This window comes from Sceloporus occidentalis, unplaced genomic scaffold (genome assembly GCF_023333645.1).
Source record: "Sceloporus occidentalis isolate IW3139 unplaced genomic scaffold, rSceOcc1.0.p SCAF_1, whole genome shotgun sequence".
NCBI classification, from domain to species: domain Eukaryota; kingdom Metazoa; phylum Chordata; class Lepidosauria; order Squamata; family Phrynosomatidae; genus Sceloporus; species Sceloporus occidentalis.
Window position 1 is genome coordinate 14,363,350 of NW_028316981.1, and position 13,388 is coordinate 14,376,737.

The 13,388-nt window shown below is 40.9% G+C and overlaps 1 protein-coding gene across 2 annotated transcripts; it reads left to right on the plus strand.

Annotated features, from left to right (window-relative positions):
• The first annotated feature begins 668 nt into the window (after positions 1-668).
• LOC149320868 (zinc finger protein RFP-like) lies at positions 669-12,251 on the plus strand. 2 transcript variants are annotated; one of them, XM_089505409.1, is made up of 7 exons: positions 669-1,115; positions 5,633-5,728; positions 7,020-7,250; positions 7,741-7,763; positions 8,314-8,435; positions 10,120-10,152; positions 11,427-12,251. In XM_089505409.1, the coding sequence occupies exons 1-7, from the start codon at positions 690-692 to the stop codon at positions 11,951-11,953; spliced, it is 1,458 nt and encodes a 485-aa protein (XP_089361535.1). In that variant the 5' UTR covers positions 669-689; the 3' UTR covers positions 11,954-12,251. The 2 variants fall into 2 exon arrangements, with proteins under 2 accessions (XP_089361535.1, XP_089361543.1); XM_089505417.1 differs by lacking the exon at positions 7,020-7,250.
• The last annotated feature ends 1,137 nt before the right edge of the window (positions 12,252-13,388 follow it).

The following is a 13,388-nucleotide window of genomic DNA, read 5'->3' on the forward strand; positions in this document are numbered from 1 at the left end:
TGCTTCTTAGAGTCTTATCACACTAGTCGAATCCCGTGCAGAAGCAGGATTTTTAAAAGTAGGGGGGAAAAAAACAAATGTGGAAATTTTTTTACACACATTTGCACCAAAGAGCGATAACATGGAACTAAAGCAAACGGAAAGTCGACAGAAATGACATATTTTTACTTTCAGAAGTTCCCGAAAATAAAAAGGTGTTGTTTTTGTCAACTTTCCGTTCGCTTTATTTTCACGTTGTTGCTCTTTGGAAGAAACGTCATCTGAAAAACATCCTAAATTAGTGGGGTTTTTTCCTACTTTTTAAAATCCTGTTTCTGCCCGAGATTCGTCTAGTATAATAAATTCCTTAGTCAAGCTCTAAATGGAGGACATTTTGGAATTCTGCCTGGAGAAAAGGATGAAATGTAGGACATGTCCTGGAAAAGGAGGATGTAGGGTCGCCCTGGCATAATCCTTCCATGTCTCACAAAATTACAAATCCCAGAATTCCACAGCATGGAACAAGGACAGTTAAAGCAGTGTCAAACTGCATTAATTCCTCAATGCAACTGCAGCCTGTGTCAAAAGTCTGTTCCTGAATCCATCTCATCTTTTCCAAACGCTGTTGCAGAAGTGAAACATTTACTGCAAGGGAAACGCCCAGCCTCTGAAAGCAAAAGAAGTGAAACTAAAGTTGGGAGACTGCAGACATGGCTGCAAGTAGGAATACTGTCCAGGATCTTTCTGAGGAAGCCACTTGTTCCATCTGCCTGGACTATTTCAGAGACCCAGTGATCATCCCCCAGTGTGGGCACAATTTCTGCAGAGACTGCTTGACCCACTGCTGGGGAGATTCAGAAAAAGAGGCCTCCTGCCCTGAGTGCAGACAGGCTTTCCAGAAAGGGAGCCTCTTGCCAAACAGGCAGCTGGCCAACTTTGTAGAAATCACCAAGAAACTGAGTAAAGAGGGGACCAAAGGGAAGGAAGGGCAGGGCAGCATCTGTGAGAAGCACCAGGAGCCCCTGAAGCTCTTCTGCAAGGAGGATGAGACCCCCATTTGCGTGGTGTGCGACAGGTCCAAGGAGCACCGAAATCACCAGGTGGTCACTGCGGAGGAGGCTACCGAGGAGTATAAGGCAGGAAACCAATCTTTATTTTATTATATTATTAACCATATGACATAGGACTTTATCATACGGGGAAAGTCGAGGGGGTTAAGTTTACAATTATCCTGTGAAAATGGCGCAATCGCGATTAACGTTTTCACACAACGTTGCTATTAAGGTGCCATGATTCTGGTTATAAACCGGCAATAAACAGCAACAAATCATTCCGGGGGAAATCCCGTGAATTATTTGTTGCTGTTTACTGCCTGTTTATTGTCTGTTTATTTCCGGTATAATGGCACTTTAATCGTGAAGTGTGTGAGAATGTTAAATGTAATCGCGTGATTTTCACGGAACAACTGCTAACTTAAACCCCCGATTTTCCCTGAGTGATAAAGTCCACAGTAGCAACTACAACATTTACACTCATCCCTCCACATTTGCTGGGGTTAGGGACACAGGACCCCTGTGAATATGGAAAAACCGCAAATAAGAAAAACACCGAGAGAATACCTCTGTAGGAATCTCTAGGTCCTTCAGTGCAATTTTTGGTTAAAGTTGACCATAGATTTGCCCTGGAGGACCTAAATATTCCTAGAGAGAAGAGATGAATAAAATCCATAAATAATCAAAGCCACAAAAGTCAAAGCCTCAAATGTGGAGGGATGAGTATATTTATAAAACCCTTTCCACCAAAGGGTAGAACATCAAACATATATAAGCAAAAAAAGACAATAAAACACAACCTTAGGCAACTTTAGGCACACTCAGCAACACAGCAATCCAGCGAATCGAAGAGGCAGGTAGATCTTCAAACCTTTGCAAGATCCTCTTCCAGCCGAAGGAGCAAAGGAAGACTGTTTCACAAATGTGGAGCCAGATCCTGAAAGGCTTGCAGCCTTGACAGCTGCATGTGTCTAGATGGGACATACCATGCTAGCCGAGGGAGTTTAAAGTGTAGGGCACTGTTCTGGCATCATGTGGCATCATGGTAATTATTTTTTAACAGAACAAACAAGAAACTCGCCATCAAGCATATACATATCATTTGCACCCCCAAAGTAAAAACTGTCCATGTGTATCAGAAGTCTTTGGTTCAAAGGTTCATTCACAGCATGAGAAAATAACAGTAAATTTACCATTTGACTAAAGCAGCTCTCCATAGGTCCAGAAATTACAGAAGAACAGAAGAGGAGGAGGTAGCAGCATTTCCTTGATGAAATTAATCAAAGAAAACTGTGTTGAAAAGAAGCTTCCTTCTGACTGGTCATTTCTGTCATCTGGTACAGTTGGTGTTGTCGACTTATGGTGACTCTATCATGGGGCTTCTTGGCAAGATTTGTTCAGAGGGGATTTGCCATTGCCTTCCGCTGAGCTTGGGAGAGTGTGACTTGCCCAAGGTTACCCAGTGGGTTTGCATGGATGAGCTGGGGATCTAATCTCCAGAGTTTTAGTCCAACACTCAAGCTGCTACGCTACGTTGGCTCCTTCTCATACAGCAGATGTCAGCTTCTCCATAAGTACTATTTCCCTTTTTTAAATAATAATAATAATACCAGTCTTCCATTTTTCCCCCTCCCAGTTCTGAGCTTTTATTAGGAGTTTATCACACTGGGGCTAATTTCAGCATTAAAGAGAGATTAAAGTGCATTTAAAGCATCCTGCAAATAAAGCAAAAATAGCACGTAATTGCATGAATGATTGTCACACACAATTGCACAAATAAAGTGATATTGGAAATGCATTGTCACTGAAATCCTGAAAGTAAAAAGATAGGCATTAATCCTTCTTTGTGACCACTTTAATGGTGGGTTTTGTGCGACGTCGTGTGAAATATCCTGTGAGATATTCATGGGATAAAGTCCTGATTTCTTTCATGCGATAAACCCCTCAGTCTTGCAACAAAACAAAAAATATATAATGAGATCTTTGTGATTTTATGCTTGACAGTTCTCCCAAATTATGGAGAGATGTCCTGGATTTGGGGTCAACAGGAACTGCTTGGTTTGCAATCGGATTTATTATTAAAAAAATGGTTTTCTAAAATTCAGCTCTTCAACCACATGTGGAAATATGTACCCAGTGCCCCAAGGTTCTTCCATCATTTGTGTTTATCTATATCCTTGGCATATTTCGTCTGGCTCCTTAGCAAAAGCCTCTCTGACATGGGAGACCCAGCAGCATTGCTCCCATCAGTGTTGCCTCTTGCCTCACGGAAATAAAGTGGGACCTTGTTATCTGCTGGCATTTGATTCCAGGATCCCCTGTGACTAGCAAAATCCGTGGATGCTCAAGTCCCATTAAATAGAATGGCATAGCAAAATGGTATCCCATATATCAAATGGAAAAATCAAGGTTTGCTTTTTGGAATTGATGCTTTTTTGGTATATTTTCAGGGTGTGGATGCTTGAATTTGTGGATAAAAAAATCCGTGGATAAGGAGGGCTATCCGTGGATAGTATAGTGCTATTGGCGGGGAAGGAGATCTAGTGCATCACAAAACTATAGATTTTGGGATTCCGTAGGACATTGTAATGATAGTGAAAATGAAATTTAGAGCTCTATTTGTGCAGTGTGAAAAGGGTCCCAGTACCCACAAATTCTTCTTGAATATACCTCTGTAGACTGGTTCATCATTAGGACCAAAGAGAGCCAGCGTAGTGTTGTGGTTTCCATGTTAGACTCTGAAGATTCTTTGCTTAACCATGGAACCCTACTAGGTGATGTTGGGTGAGTCACACGCTCTCAGTCCGAGAAAGCCCTGTGATAAGTTTGCATTAGGGTTTCCATAAGTTAGGCATTTGAAGGCACACAAAAATAACAAAGTCATTGCTATATGAACATAGCCATTAGTAGGAAATCTGCAGTCTCAGGATTATGAGGGTGGAAGCTTCAGCTCTTGAATTGCCACCAGACTGAAAACTGCAAAGGGCTCCTCTACTTCCAATGGTTGTGTAGAAGAGGGGATTTCAGTAAGTGTCACTTGTTATCTGGTTGTATAACTAGAAACTCCTGCTGAAATTTGTCTTTTAGGCATCATTCCCACTTACAAATAAATCCGTTTGCGATCCAAATTGATGGATCGATTTGACAGCGGAGCGTGGTTCACACTACATTTGCCCCAATCGCATTTTCTTGCTGTAAAATAACACTTCAAAATGGTTTGGAAATCGGTTTAAAACATAGTGGAAATGAGGTCCTACACAACCAGCAAAGGTACCTTCATTGAAAGATGAAGTCCAATTAAATACACATTTCTATTAGCTGTTGCTGTTCTTGTGTCCCTTCCAGTCGTTTCTAGCAAGGACTCAGGAGACCAGCATTTGAATCTCTGCTTGGCCATGAAAACTCACTTTTTGACCTCGAGCAAAAAGCAAAACAGGACCTCCCGTGGGAGGGAATTCCACATCTTGGGAGCATCTACTGGGAAGGCTCTCCTGGTGTCCTCAGCAAACATGTCTAGTGATGGTGACAAGTCACACTCTCTTATCCTCAGCAGAAGGCAAAGGCAAACCCTCACTGAACAAATTTACATCAGTAGAGTGTGGTGCTGACAAGTCCATTGTGCAGTTGCTCTGAAAGAGCTAGTTGTATGTGTCACCAGCTCACTCATAGCTCTAAAGGTCTGTTCCTAGGCACTTCATTCCATGCATCTGAGGAAACAGACTAAGGACTTTATCACACGGGGGAAATCGGGGGGATTCAAAAGTCATTATCCAGGGACATTTGCGTGATTGCGGCTAAGATTATCACATGATGTAATGATTAGAGAGGGATTATCTCAGGAATAACCAGGGAATAACCAGCAACAAATCATTCATGGGGAAATCATTTGTAGACCAATCTAGATTAACACGGCTGTGTTTTTGAATTGTAGTACCTTGTGTGCATTAACTTTCAGTATGTTTGCCCTCATGCAGTGCCATTACTGACAGCACACACTGGTTTGGCACTGAAACAGCATCCTTGGAATTAAGATGGCAAGGAAAGTTAAGGACAATACCACACTGCATTATTATAGCACTATTATTCCACTTTTAACTGCTATGGCTGCCTCCTGTGGCATCCTGGGACTTCACTAAACTACAGACCCCAGAATTCCACAGGAAGCAGCCATAGAAGTTGAAGTGGAATAATAATATTGGCCATAGGTGTCCTCATACTGGTGAATAGTAAAAATAGTAAAATATTGGCTTTCCCACTGGTCTACATACAAAAGCCAAGTGGATTCAAGAGTTTTATCTTATGAAAATATTGGTAACAGGATGGCATCACCCACTGCTTATGAGGGCAGAAGGTTAGTTTTGTAGGTGTAATGCTAGCCAAATGGCATACTTAGTGCTGTCCTGCCATCATCTCACTGCCACTCTTTGGCACTCCTCAGGATCTGCCACCTGAGGCAGCTGCCTCAACCTCCCTGTGCCTCATGGAGGTAGGATTGGTTTTGACTTCAGACACCAGACTGCATGGCAGGGACAGAACACCAGATGTTATACAATTCTTCTCCTGCTCCTCTTAACCAAATCTGAACTTTGTTTTCTCTTCAGTTTCTGATTGGTATTCGGCTGGAACTGCTGAGAAGGAAGAGAGAGAAAATTCTGGTAGATAAAGCAGATCTAGAAAAAGAAAGCCAATACTTGTTTGTAAGTGTCACAGTTCCTGGGATGGCTTTAACTAATACATTGATTTAATTGTAATCAAATTCTAATTGTTAATAAAAATATTACATTATAAAGATACCGTTCAAATGCAAGATAAAATGGAGAACAACCAAAAGTTGTAAGGATTGACTGAATGACTATTATTTTATGGCCTTGCCCACCACAAAAATATGATCCTGTTTATTTTGTCTTGATTATATCCTTCCTTTCCATGAAAAAGGGGCTCAAAATGTGTTCTAAAGGCACCTGTAAATCCTGATTTATTTATTTTTTTACTGTATTCCCCAAAACAGATCAGTGTATTTTGCATGTTATTTCAATTCTACGATTCTATGATTCTATTTCTCCAAGGTCTGTTAAAAAGAAGGAGGTACAGTTACCCTTACATTAAGAATTATAGATAAGACTTTTAGATAGCTAGAAACATTATATGTATGTATGCTTATTCCTCTTATAAATTACACATGAAATTAAATCTATGAAAAATTAATAGCGTTACATGCATGTGTAACCCTTTTATTATTGGTTTGGCTGATTGTGTGGGGAAACCCAAAAGAAGGGGCTGTAGCTACCAGCTGAGTTGAGAAAGAAAGGGAGAGCTGGAGAGGAGCTGCAGTTGCTAGGGCTGAGGAGTATACCCTTTTACCCTGAATAAGATAGTGGGATTTTTTGTTATTTAGAGGGAACAAAAAAGCCAATGCAATTCTAGGCTGCATCAATAGGAGTATAGTGTCTAGGTTGCGATAATTTATAGACCTCAAAAACCTAGGTCAACTTATCCATGGGTCAATATAAATACTATACGTTAACTCTTATTAAAAAGGGAATCCTTCCCTGGTGAAAGGCAAGAGTGCAATCTGACCTGGAAGCACTGAGCTCCCTCTACTCTCTCTTCCATCCAGCCTTTAGTGTGAGCCAAAACATTTATGCCTGCCATAATTTTGTAGGTTCTTCGGCATTGTTTTCCTTTGCTTCATCATTTAGAGCCTTTTTTGCATGTCCGTAAACTGTAACCTTGACTTATCCAAGAGACATATCAAAATCCATAATCTTGCCTCCAATACCTGCCCTCGACTTAAACATGAGGTCGACTTTTAGTTGAGTTTATACGGTATCTTTTATTATTTATGTATAACCTTCTGGTATCTGTAAGGATAAAGGGTGCTTTTAAAATATCTTTTAAAATAAAATAAATCGTAATGAACCCCTTAATGCTGCAAGAGGCTATAATACAAAGGCTGGCCTCTTATTCTTCTCCATCTGTCTGTTGCAGAAATTAACAGAAACTGAGAGGCAGAAGACAGTGGCTCAGTTCCAAGAAATACATAGGTTTCTGGAAGAGCAAGAGAAGCTCCTACTGGCCCAGATGGATGAAGTGGAGAAGGAGATTGCAAGACAAAGGGAGGAGCACGGGGCCAAGCTATGTGGGGAACTTGCTTCTGTTGAAGAAATCATCCAGGAGCTTGAGGAGAAAAGGAAACAGGCAGCTAGTGAACTCCTGAAGGTAAAACAACGGCAGAAGCAGCCATAGTTCCTCTCTAGGATCAGGCTGAAATCCGAGATTTGGGAGTCTTACTACAAGAACTGAAAGTGCCCACTTAAGGAAATGGTAACCAGTTCTCTTCCATATAGGAGTGCTGGTTATGTCCTATACAGGTTGGGTCCAGATGATTTGAAAGACCATTTCTTCCCATATGAGTCTATCTGATCTTTGGAAGAGGGTTTTCTCTCGGTCCCACCGCTATCATAGGTACCCAGTTGCCTTCTAAAGCTGTGTCTGCACTGCAGAATTATGCAGTTTGAGTTTGACACCACTTTAACCACCATGGCTTAATACTGAGGAATTCTGAAATTTCCAGTTTTGTGAGATAATTAGTCTTCTCTCTTAGAGAGTTCTGGTGCCACAACAGACTACAAATCCCACTCTCCAAAGAGTGGCTCACTCCTTGCATGCCGTCTCCTGAGTTTCCTCTTCTCTTTTTCCCTTTCTTTAGGATGTGCAAAGCACGTTGCAGAGGTATGTAGATGCCACTAATTTCCTTTCACTGTCTGTGATGCTGGAGAGGGTGTGATCTGCATGTAAAGGCCATAGCTCTTCAGGTGCTTAGCTGAGAGAATGAGGACTCCATACCTCCCAGCATTTCACAGATAAAAATGAAAACACTGCTTTACAATTGTGTCCTGTTTATTATGACTACCAGTATTGCTGCCAAAGGATAATTACTTTCCCCACACTTTGTCAATACCTCATATATTTTTAAAATACTGCTAGAATCATAGAATCTTGGAGCTGCCAGCATCCACGAGGGCCATCTATTCCAACCCCCTTGCCATGCAGGAACACATTATTACAGCACTCCTGAAAGATGGCCATCCAGTGTCTGTTTAACCATCTAAAAAAAAAGGTCTTTACACCAATACTGAGGATCTCCTCTTCATTATACCCTTAGCCTTGTTCTGTGTCTGAGGCTTTCCTACACCTTTCTTCTCCCCAGTTCCTGTATTTTGACTCACTGCAGAATTTTAGATTATATTTATGGTGGATTAACACTGTTTTTCTATACTAGGAGTGAAGTGAAGGAAGCAATGTTTGAGATTCCAGTGGTTTTCTCTCCGGAGCTGAAGTGGAGGATCTGGGACTTCTGTGATCTAAATCCTTTTTTCAATGGCATCATGGAGGAATTCAAAAGTAATGGAATACTGTAATTCAAAAGCATGGCTGCACAGGTGTTATATTTAGAATAGTTGTACTGGTTCAAAATTGAACATGCCAGACTCATAATTGAGCTTCTTTCATGGAAAGAAACCCACTTGCTGGTGGGAATAAAATGTTGTACCTCATGACAGGGATTGCCAGAAAATATTCTGGGACATGTGAAACATTTTTTGGATATTTTAAACAGCCATGAGAACTAGAGTGACACATATTACAACCCAACACATTTGCCCCATCTGGAGGAGCCCTGCCTTGATTCTTTGACAGTACATTTTTGCCCTTTTATTGCAGGGTTTTGGAACTTGTGGCCCATTAGATCAGAAGTAGGTGAAGTGTGCCCTCCAGATGCTACTGGACTGTAATTTCCAGAGTTTCTTCCCCGTGGCTATGATGGCACTATGGCTCATGGGAATTCCTGTCCAACAACATATAGAGGGTCATACTTTGGATGTTGATAAACCTCTATTCTTGCCACCTCATTGTTCTAAAGATTTAACCGTTCCAATTTTACTTAAATTTCCACTAATTTGCTGGAGCACATGTTAGAATATGAGCCAAATTATTTCCTTTGCATCTCTTAAAAGATTGGTGTTACATTGCTTACCTTCCAGCTCTTTGGTATGATTATTAAGTACAGTCAAAATGAGAAAAAGAAAAAGAATTCTGCTTGGCATTGCAGATTAACTATGTTGGCAGACTTTGGGGTTTTCCTCCAGTACCTTTTAGGCTGTGTCTGCACCTCATAAATAATGCACTTTGACACTCTTTTAACTGCCATGGCTCAATGCTATGGAATTCTGGATTTTGTAGTTTGTTGCGGCACCAGAGCTCTCTGACAGAGAAGGCTAAATATCTCACAAAACTACAGATCCCAGAATTCCATAGCAGGGAACCATGGCAGTGAAAGTGATAGCAAACTGCATTTTATTTCTACGGTGCAAACGCACCCCAAATCCAATAAAAATACAGTTCATTTCAGCTTGTGGTACAGGTTAAGTATCCCTTATCTGGCATACTGGAGACCAGATGTATTTTGGAATAATTGTATTTCTATATACATTCATAATTGAGAAGGGATCCAAGTCTAAGCACAACATTCATTTATAATTTATATAGACCTTTATATAGATACAGTATATATAAACTGGAGGGAATTTTGTACAGTATTTTGAATATTTTTGTTCACGAAACAAATTTCATGTACATTGAACCATCTGATTTTGGATCTTTGGATAAGGGATGTTCAACCTATACTGTGATTTTAAGTAACCTCTCAAGGGCCTTGGAGAGTCTTGTGTCTTCGCTTGGCCTTTTCCTACAACATCCTTTTAGTTATATTTTTCCTTGTTGAAAAGTTTTCTCTTAACATCTTGGTGAGAAGTGTCAACCTATGGACACTCCAGAATTTTGACTGGAATTCTATCTACACTTCCCTAGGAAGTAAATTGCATGGGACACAATGGGGTGTGCTGAGTAAACATGTGTATGAGTAAACAAGAATAGGATTCCTCCTCTCTCTTATTTCTGTCAACTTTTACTTTGTTGAAATGAGAAAACAAAACCTTATGAAATGCTTTTTTGAGGGGAAAAAGTTATTGTAAGCATAACATAGTGTCCTTAAGCTTAAAATTTTTTGTTTCTTTGTATGTTTCCTCAGAGGCTCTCTTGCGTGGACAACAGCTGGAAAAAGGTAAAATTCTAGAGCGGGACTAAATACATCAGTTGGAAGGTATCTGGCCAGAATATCCATAGTTGGTTGTCATTAGAGTTAAACAATTTTTTTCTCCACGTATTGGAACCACCAGTAGATTAACTATGAATGGGTAGTGCCTTGAGTGTTGGACTATGACTGTGGAGACCAGAGGTCAAATGTCATTTGACAATGGCTTCTCAGATATTCAGTGATGGACCATAATCACTCAGATGGAAGGAGGTGATGATGGACTTCTCTCTGCAGAAATAGACATATGGCACATTCATCTCTGTGTATAATTGATCACTCACAGGCCTACTGAAGCTCTTTCAGATTGATCTAAAGAAATATGAGTTCTTGTCATATAGCTTTTTGGCTTTTGCTGGATGTTGTCACCTCCGTGTCCGTTGGTTCCCTTGTTTTGAGGCAATGTTTGTAGTAATTTATTGAAACTGCACTAGGGGGTATTCCAAAGTTTTTGTTTTTGTTTTTGTTTTTAAAAACCAAAACAAAACAGGGCTTGGTTGGCTCAGGTGGTCTTATGGTTTGAAGAACAAATTTTCTCCTCTCCAAATTATAAAAAGGATCTGAAGACATTATGGGCATATGTTTTTTGTGGTTTGCATTTGCTTTCGGTAAATAATTTGGACAACAGGACAGTCAGGGTCTACAAATTCTGAAAATAAAAGTCACCGTAGTAACAGTTATAAGAAATAAATTCTACTGCTGGTAGAGAGCAGCCAAAGGAGAAAAACATCTCAGTCACAAACACATTATTATTATTATTATTATTATTATTATTATTATTATTATTATCCTGCTTTCCCCCCCACAGTTGGAACACAAAGCAGCTTACAAATTAAAAAATAATACAATTAAAACATATAAAAGTGGACATTAAAATAGAATTGAACTAGAACTAGCATAGTATTAATGCAGTAATACACTGAAGTCTTGCACTTTAGCTTTTATGTTGTGTACTGGCAAGTCATTTCCAACCTATGATGGACCCTAAGGAGTTTTCTTGGCAAGTTTTTTCGGAGAGGTTTGCCATTGCCTTCCCCTGAGGCTGAGAAAGTGTGACTTGTCCAGGGTCACCCAGTGGATTTCGTGGTTGAGCTGGGTATTGAACTCTGTTCTCCAAAGTCATAGTTAAACGCTCAAACCACTACGCCATACTGAGAGGTAATTCCTGTTGAGGCTGAGGAGGACATAAGTCAGCCCCTTACTGATTGCTGTTTCTCTTTTGTCATCTCCTTGAACCCCACCAGCAAATGTGACTTTGGATCCAGACACAGCTCATCCCCAGCTCATCCTGTCTGAGGACTGTAGGAGTGTGAGATGGCAAGCCAAAGTTCAAGACCGACCCAAGAATCCTGAGAGGTTTGATGTACGTGCGTTTGTGCTGGGACGTGAAAAATTCACAACAGGCAGACATTTCTGGGAGGTGATGGTGGAAGGTGAGGGAATATGGGCTGTAGGTGTGGCCAGAAAGTCTATGATGAGAAAAGGACTTGTGGAGTTTGGTCCTGAGGAAGGCATGTGGGCTATTGGAAAATGGAATGGTGAATACAAGAGTATAAAGCCTCCGAAGAACCCAGTTCTACGCCTGCGAAAAGAGCCCACAAGGATCCGAGTGACTCTGAATTATGGAGGACAGCGTGTTGCTTTTTTTGACGCAGTTACTGGAGACCTCCTTTATGCATTCTCAGCAACATCATTCTCTGGAGAAACCCTCCATCCTTATTTTTATGTGATCAGAAAAGCTTGTCTAAGAGTCTCTTCTTCAGGCAACTAGATTGGTCCAAAGTAGCATGTAGTCTCATAACACCGCTCCTTGCATTTGTGTGATTTTGCAGATCGTTGTCACCCTCATGTCTGCTCATTCCATTCAATGGGGAGTGGGGGCTCATTGTAGCAATATCTTGAATCTGGACTAGTTTGCCAAAATTCATCATATGCAAGCTTGACAATCAAGAAGTAGCCATTAACAACTTTATGTCTTGCCTAAGTACTAAATGGAAGTGTTGATTTCAGTTCACTTACCTGTATTTTTCTCTGTAAAATTAATATACTGTTCACATTAATAAACTTATGTAATGCACAAATTTCTGCCTTTATGAAGGGCCCTGGATCCCATCATTCTGAATATTTATCAGCCAGTCTCTGACATTTCGTTTTCGGCAGGTTCTGGAACATGTGGTGGTCTCCCATCTCAAGGGCTTTCTGGATGAGATGGGTTATCTAAATCCATTTCAGTCTGGCTTCAGGCCTGGATATGAGATAGGGACAGCTCTGATCATCTTGGTTGATGATTTATCCTGGAAACTGGAAGGAGGACTGTGTCCCTATTGACTCTGCTGCTCCTCTCAGTCACTTTTGACCATGGTATCCCTTTGGGCTGCCTCTCTGGGATATCAATATCAAGAGCAAGTACATTTCTATACAGCTTATTAGTGCACTTAAGCACTCCCTAAGCAGTTTACAATGTGTAAGCTTATAGCCCCGAACAAGCTGGGTACTAATTTTAGTGACCTCGGAAGGATGCAAGCCTGAGTCGAGCCAGAGCCCCTGGCTGGCTGGTATTGAATTCACAGCCGTGGTTTGTGAGTGAGTGGCTGCAGTACAGGCATTTAACCAATGCACCACCAGGGATAGGACTTGGAAACACTGTTATGCAGTGCTTTCAGTCTTTCTTGGAGGGGGAAACTCAGAAAATGGTGTTGGGGGACTTCTGTATGATGACCAGGCCAATTTAGCCCCCTTCTGATTTAACATCTACATGGACTTTATCACACGGGGAAAATTGGAAGGTTAACCGAAGGTTAATTCAGGGCCATCCAAGGTATTTCACGTAATTTCACAAGAGAATATCAAATGATGTCACAGGCAATACAAACGCAATCACGAGTCATCCAAGGAATGAATGAAGAAGCCCATGGGTATGTACTCGTGATGATTTCATTCGCATTCACACTGCTTTCTCTTTTGGATGGACGCTGGGTTTGTCTTTGTGTGTGATGAGCTAGTACGTATTTTCGTACATTTTCGCATTGGCCCCACTTTCTTCTTTCGGAATGGTGATGCATTCCTCTGTGTGAAAAATTCCCATGAAAACCTGGAAGAGATCATCTGGAGTTTTGTTGTTTGGTGTCACCAAAATGCTGGTGAAGCCCAACTCTATCGCTCCTTCCCATCTGATTCCAAGAAAGCTATATTGGTACTGAACCATT